The sequence below is a fragment of the Berghia stephanieae genome, chromosome 1 (assembly GCF_034508935.2).
Source record: "Berghia stephanieae isolate SIO BIC M18660-M18661 chromosome 1, UCSD_Bste_1.3, whole genome shotgun sequence".
Taxonomy (NCBI): Eukaryota; Metazoa; Mollusca; class Gastropoda; order Nudibranchia; family Aeolidiidae; genus Berghia; species Berghia stephanieae.
This window is the reverse complement of record NC_088360.1, coordinates 126,727,323-126,734,314: the sequence shown is the minus strand read 5'-3', so window position 1 is coordinate 126,734,314 and position 6,992 is coordinate 126,727,323. Positions and strand designations below refer to the sequence as shown.

Below are 6,992 nucleotides of genomic sequence, written 5' to 3'. Positions count from 1 at the left end.
AGTCAGTGTTAGGGTTTAATAAGTTAAAATGATGCTGAAAAACATTTCTATTTTTTTTCAATTTTTACTTTAAATATAAATACTTTTAAAGGTAATGTATTGCGTCCCGAATCTGGTTACGATTGACAAGCATACATACCTAAATCAACTTGTTTACTAGTAGATTGTCAGCCTCTTATCAAAGTTCGAAGGTCGCATATTGGGGGTGTCCAGACATAAAGGAGCGGCTTATCTAGTATCGCTACTGGATACACACTCAAAGCCAGTGTAGGACTACTATATTGGATAATTCTTGAATGAATTGTCACGTTTCTACTTTCTGGTTGCTATTTCATACGTTCCCCATTCACGTGGGAGAAACGTATGGTTCAAGTTGTTATGGACATTGGACTGACACTCGAACGACTCCGGTTCAAATCCTCCGTGTAAAGTCAAAATTCTTTCAAGTTCCTCCTGACGTTAAGGGGTAACTGTTTATATCTTAATATGTATTGAAATATTTATAAGCTTATTCAGCGGGGACCAGGAGGACGAGATATCGCGCGGTAACGTGGACATTGCGGGCTCGAGACCCACTTCGAATACTTTCGTTAATAATAATTTGTTGTTCCCCCCCCCCCTCCCCCCCTTTCCCCCTTCTCCCCTTGGCAAGATTATTAGCTCGCCATTTGTTTCAGGCATACTATGGTTTATTCCGTATCATTTCGGATAAATGGATAATTGATGTGCTACCATTGAATATCTAGACGATAGTAAAATTTGTGAATTGGTGGCTCAACGGTAAGGTGTCTTGTCATGTCACAAGCAATGTTAAGCGTGATCAGTGGCCGGTTGGTAGCAGAGATTGTGGACAATCACCGATTGTGTATCTTTAAGTAAAGTACTTTACACACATTACCCTACTGGTCCAAGACGTGAATGAGTACATGCAGTGACGGACATAAAGGACGCCAAACACACCACCGGTCCATATGAAATAGAAATATGGTTTCATATGGCCTGCTGAGGGAATAAAGAAACATTGTGAGGCGCATTGAGTATGGTTAACCCGTGGATATGATCTATATAAATGTTCATATATATATATATATATATATATATATATATATATATATATATATATATATTCTAAAAAAAATTCAGCACCAAAAAAAAACAACAAAAGAGTAATTTCAACATCTTTACCAAAGAACCTTAACTAAATCGTAGTCTCAGTACCCTTACCAAAGAACCCTAGCAAAAGCATAAGTTCAACATCCTTACCAAAGAACCCAAACCAAAGCATAATTTGAGCATCTTTACCAATGAACCATCACAAAAGCGTAGTAAGCATTTATTGTTCAGTTATGTTTCATTACATCAGACACTAAGAAAACTACTGCCGGACACGAACCTTAATTAACAATCTTTCTGTATGAATAAATCAAGCAACAATAACACCCTGCTGGTATCAATATAATTGGCAATACATTTTCTTGTGTAGTTTCCTAACAGATGCACTTTGAGATTTTTTTTCGGTGGGGGGGTGGGGGAGTGGGGTGATCGGATGGAGTAAGCCATATATATGTATATATATATATATATATATATATATATATATATATATATATTATGTCTATGCGTGATAGAGAGAGAGAGAGTGTGGATATAAATGTAATATTTATGTTATATATATATATATATATATATATATATATATATATATATATATATATATTATGATAATAATAATGCACATTTATATTGCGCAACCTATCCCCCTGGATGCAGGCTCTGGGCCCATATTATATTATATATATATTATATATATATATATATTATATATATATATATGTATGTATATGTGTGTGTGTATGTGTGTGTGTGTGTGTGTACAATACTTATAAATGTTTAAGTGTGACTGTGCGTAGATAGTAAAGGATCATTACAGAGTGGAGGCGTGATAAACACAAGCCATGGATTATTTGCATTTATAATTTTTAAAGAGTCAAAGTAAATACGTCAAAATTGTTTCTGTTTTTTCTTTATGGAACAATGTAATGAAAAGCAAAATGGCGGACAGGAAGTACGGTGTGTTATTTTACAGTTTTTTACCTTTTTTAGAATTTCCGGACTAGAGATGAGCCCAACCTTGGGACACATTAAATTAAGCGGTCTTCCTAGTACAGAGCAGTGTTTTCTTTGTCCGACACTTAAACCAACGTATGCATGTCTCGTCCCAATATGCCAAATTACACTGCGCTCATCACGAGGAGATATAATTTTAAAGTGCGTGAAGTGTTTACCCTGGAGAAGCGCCAAATGATAGTTATAGTAGTAGTAGTAGTAGTAGTAGTAGTAGTAGTAGTAGTAGTAGTAGTAGTAGTAGTAGTAGTAGTAGTAGTAGTAGTAGTAGTAGTAGTAGTAGTAGTAGTAATTGTAGTAATAAAAAAAGGGAGCTTTTATATAGAGCAATTTCCACTGAACGTGCTCAAAGCACTTTACAAGGAATCCCTGGCCAAGAGCAACATTTAACGTGTAGGATGGGACATGACGCCTGTTAGGTGATATTAAATTGTTTCGTACAGAGACAACGCTGTTAACGGCCAGGTACTCATTTTACACCTAAGTACGATGAGAGAATGTGAGTAAAGAGCCTTCACCAAGGACTCAACGATGCGCCGAGTGAAGTTCAAACCCAGGACCTTCCGATCCGAAAGCGAGCGTCATACCACTAGATCACCATAGACCACGTAGTAGTAGTAGTAGTAGTAGTAGTAGTAGTAGTAGTAGTAGTAGTAGTAGTAGTAGTAGTAGTAGTAGTAGCAGCAGTAGTAGTAGTAGGAGTAGTAGTAGTAGTAGTAGTAGTAGTAGTAGTAGTAGTAGTAGTAGTAGTAGTGGCATAAAGTAGTAGTAGAGTCAAATTTGGGGTTAATTCACAATAATAAAGAATGAAGCAATACAATTGAAATCATTTTGATAGTTTATTGATGTTGTTTTCAACTGATTGTGTTCAACAATAAATGAATCATATATACAAGGTTGTAAAAATTAAACATAAGATATTCATGGTATGAGGTCATTGAGAATAAATGCTCTGTTGTCATAATATATATATATATATATATATATATATATAAATCTCTCTCTCTCTCTCTCTCTCTCTCTCTCTCTCTCTCTCTCTCTCTCTCTCTCTCTCTCTCTCTTCTTAACACTATCATTTTTACTGTCGTACTTAAACTGTTTTCATCATACACCCAACTCATTCCTATATTAACATAACATACACAACAAGATTGCAATATTGACTGAGGAAAAAAGAATAGGTTACTCAAAAATTGAATATATATAAATTATTAATCAAGCATTCTCTATCCTCTTCTGTTAGCAAAAAAATTATGTATAATAGACTGTACGCAGACAAAACATATTTTTTCTCCTTTTTGTTAGAAAAAAAATAGCATCACATATTGATTGATTTAGATACCTCAGTTTCACAAAATGTCTAAATCTCGAGATTAATTAGGTTTCAGGTTTCAGACTCTTTGAAAGGATAAAGATTATATTAATGTAACGATATTTGATGTGAAAATTTTCTGACAGTTTTAATAGAAATGTTTTGTCAGCATAGAGAATGCTTAGTTAATCATCATTTTAATCAATCAACAAAAAGTGAGAATGTTAAAAACAGCTTTTATGATTTATTAGCGATACAAAAATATTTATCCTTTGATTTGTGACAATGATTAAAAGTGATTTTCACAATGCATAACATTTACATTTCCTACATATCTTATATCTAATTAAATGCATAGTGTTATAATCAAAATATCGCAACCTAACACTGTCATTATTTTGTATAACGAAATGCGTGTACTATACTTTAAATGTCCTTTTGTTTAGAGTATCTTAGATGTTCCCATCTTAATGCAATAATAATTTTTCTTCTAATTGCACTCATTTTAAACCAGTTAACTACCGACTCTGGAAAACAACGTATTTTAAAATTAAGCCAGAAATCTCGTCTTCAAAGATCGAGCGATTTAAATGGACCGCATCTTGGCAAAAACCATCAAACCTGGGACTCAGGTTTGAGTGTTTTTGCCAAGATGAGGGTAATTTAAATCAATCGATCTTTGAACAACGAGTTTTCTGGTCAAATTTTTAAATATGAGTTTTTCCACAGTCTGGCATTTAACTGGCAAAACATGTATCCGTATCATAATAACAAATCGGTGAGATCTAATGAAGGAAAGCACACAGCTGGCAGGGTTAAAACTTCAAACCATAATGTGGAAGAGCTTTAGCTGGCGACATTTCTGTGACCAAACCCTGCAGCGCAGCGCTTTCCCTGCTTAAATTCCCGATTTTTTAATGGTTCTAGAATCGATTGTGATAACATTTATCAGGTTCTTCATATATTATGAACACAGAGGATTTCTTTGGCATAAGAGAGGACCTAAGATGACAAAGAAGTTTTGATTCCATTTAAATTACAAGTACAAATATTTCCTCCATGGCCATATACACTCATTAATTATACTGTACACATTTTTTTAAACAGTTTAATGATGTCTAGAAAATGATACAGTGGCAGTTTAAGTTTAACATTCAATAATATGGCATTAAAAATAATGAATCACCTCTTTGGCATGAAATGTTCATAAATTGTAAAAATGAAAGCCCGAAATTCAGAAAAGGCTATGACATAAAACTGTGCACATCAAATTCCCAAACTAGAGTAATTTGGGAAGATTGCGTAACTTAGCCCAAATCTCTCTCTCTCTCTCTCTCTCTCTCTCTCTCTCTCTCTCTCTCTCTCTCTCTCTCTCTCTCTCTCTCTCTCTCTCTCTTTCTGTGCGACTTTTAATTCTCTTCTAATGCTCTCAACCAACTTTAACTCTTCTTCACCCCCAAATTTATCTTCGTAATTGCCAAATTTGGTTAAATATAAAATTTCGCCATCCCACAAATCGTTTAAATGACTAGAATAGTCCATAAATCCAAAAAATGATCATTCAAGTTATGATATATTGTAAACAATTCAGATTGCAGGCTGTTCTCCATTATATATTCAAAAATCAACATCATCAGATCCAGATTCAAAAGACGGGAATTTTTGACATTGTCTCTCATTAACTTTCGTGTGTTTTGAGAATGGATTGGCCTGGAGTAGACATTGTGCCGTCGCTGGTGCTTGGTGCTAACCTGGGCCGAATGAGACGAACGTGAATCAGTTGATGTTTTGAGCCTCGTTCATCAGCCCATGAAACTCTCTTCTCATACCTATTCCTGTCGACTTTGACTGTGTCATAACCTCCGAAAGACGCTGCTTTTCTTGTGCAGCCTTTTCTCAACGCGACGCCGGCAAGAGTGGTATGAGCACCGGAGTCAGAACTGTCCGGCGCGGATGAGTCTGTTGGCAGCGATGATGACGGAACTGATAGAAATTTATTCGAATTTTTTGGTGAGGCGGTCTTCCGTATAGACTGTGAAGTACTTATCGGCTTTGGACTGCTCCGTGAGTGTTTAGGGGAGGTTCTTGGGGATATGGAAGGAGATGAGGAATGTGATGAAGAGGACGCTGATGAAGAGGAAGAGGTAGATGACCATGTTGAAGAAACTGAAGTGTTCCTCTTTGAAGAGCTGGCCGGTCTTTGTGTGACTTGTGGATTGATTTGTTGGTAATCGCCATCTTCGTCATCACTTTCAGACTGATAGATGTCAGTATTGCTTTTGTTTTCCTCCATTGTTCCAAGTGCTCTCTGAAAAGGAAGAAAGAAAAAGAAGCACAGATTATTAATCATTATCAAATTGAGGTAAGACGAAGGACAAATGATTTTGTAAATTGTTCAAGTATTAATGGACCTTAATAAACTCGTCCACACAATTTGATTCGTATATCAAAATTTATATTATTTTATTTTAATTCTGGATTGTAAGATTGTTAAGCACTGGGTAAGGAATAAAATTACATTGGTTACACATCGTCATAATGTAATGTCATCTCCCCAAGAACAAGAATAAAGTTATCTTGTGATTTTTAAGGAATGCTATGATAAATTAATGCATGCCTTTATTGCTACTTTTCATCATTCATTTGCAATCTGTATATGACTAAGAAATTAATCAGAGATGTCTTTTGCATCATTCTTTTGATTTTCTGAGAAAGTATTATTATAATTCATAGCAGAGACCATGAATCACAGAACTATGTTTATTCAATATCCTGTGTACTTAAATTTTTCCTTCAGTGGTCACGAACTATGCAACTGGAGTTTGGCCCTTTTTCTGTAGCCACAATGATTTTATATTGCTTGCTATTCCTTGAACACTAGACCACTGCAGAACATTATCTGCCAGGTTTGGTATTCGGCCCAGTTACCAAAGTACTGCTAGATGAAAAATCCAGGCCATTAAATATTCAGGCGCAATCTATTGTCCAACGTATATCCATCAGTATTCAGATGGTTTGCCGTTTGACCTCCTCCCCCTCCCTCCCCTCTACCATAAAATGACTTAAGCTTCGATGCCCAACAATGTAAAGCGTTTAATGGATGTTACGCTATATAAAAGCACCGGAGGGGGGGGGGGGGCAATGAAATTAAATCTCTTTCGTTTGCAGTCATTGTTAAAAAAATATGGACCATTAATTCCTTACAAGTTTGATGCTGTACTCGTAGTCCAATTAAGAATTCGAATATTAAGAATGACTTACCCTGAAAACAGGAGATGCTTCTGGTATAGCCGATCTCAAAGGTGGAGAAGAATTGTTGAAATAGAAGTATGTCTCACAACTGTTGTCTAATACTTTTGTAGACATATAGATGTCATAGGGATCCTCGGGGTGCATTGTGTGTTTTTCTTCACTCGTAGGTGCCATGGCTAATTTCATAGAGACTGTGGTGACTTTTGTTAGTTTTTTTTTATTCTCCAAGATGGAGCAGAAAGCGTTGATATTAAGACTTTAACTTTCTTTTTTAGATGCCTGTAATTTTATCTCCTCTCAATTC

The 6,992-nt window shown here is 35.5% G+C and overlaps 1 protein-coding gene across 1 annotated transcript in view; it reads right to left on the bottom strand.

Moving 5' to 3' along the window:
• Nucleotides 1–3,409: 3,409 nt before the first annotated feature.
• Nucleotides 3,410–6,992, bottom strand: part of LOC144963071 (uncharacterized) — a 3,831-nt gene continuing 248 nt past the window's right edge. Inside the window, exons 1-2 of the mRNA XM_078896702.1 lie at nucleotides 6,698–6,992; nucleotides 3,410–5,744 (exon numbers count right to left, since the gene is read on the bottom strand). The exon at nucleotides 6,698–6,992 is cut by the window's right edge and continues 248 nt beyond it. Of these exons, the coding sequence (XP_078752828.1) occupies nucleotides 5,115–5,744; nucleotides 6,698–6,874 (807 nt within the window). The 5' untranslated portion in view covers nucleotides 6,875–6,992 and the 3' untranslated portion in view covers nucleotides 3,410–5,114. The remainder of the gene's footprint in view (nucleotides 5,745–6,697) is intronic.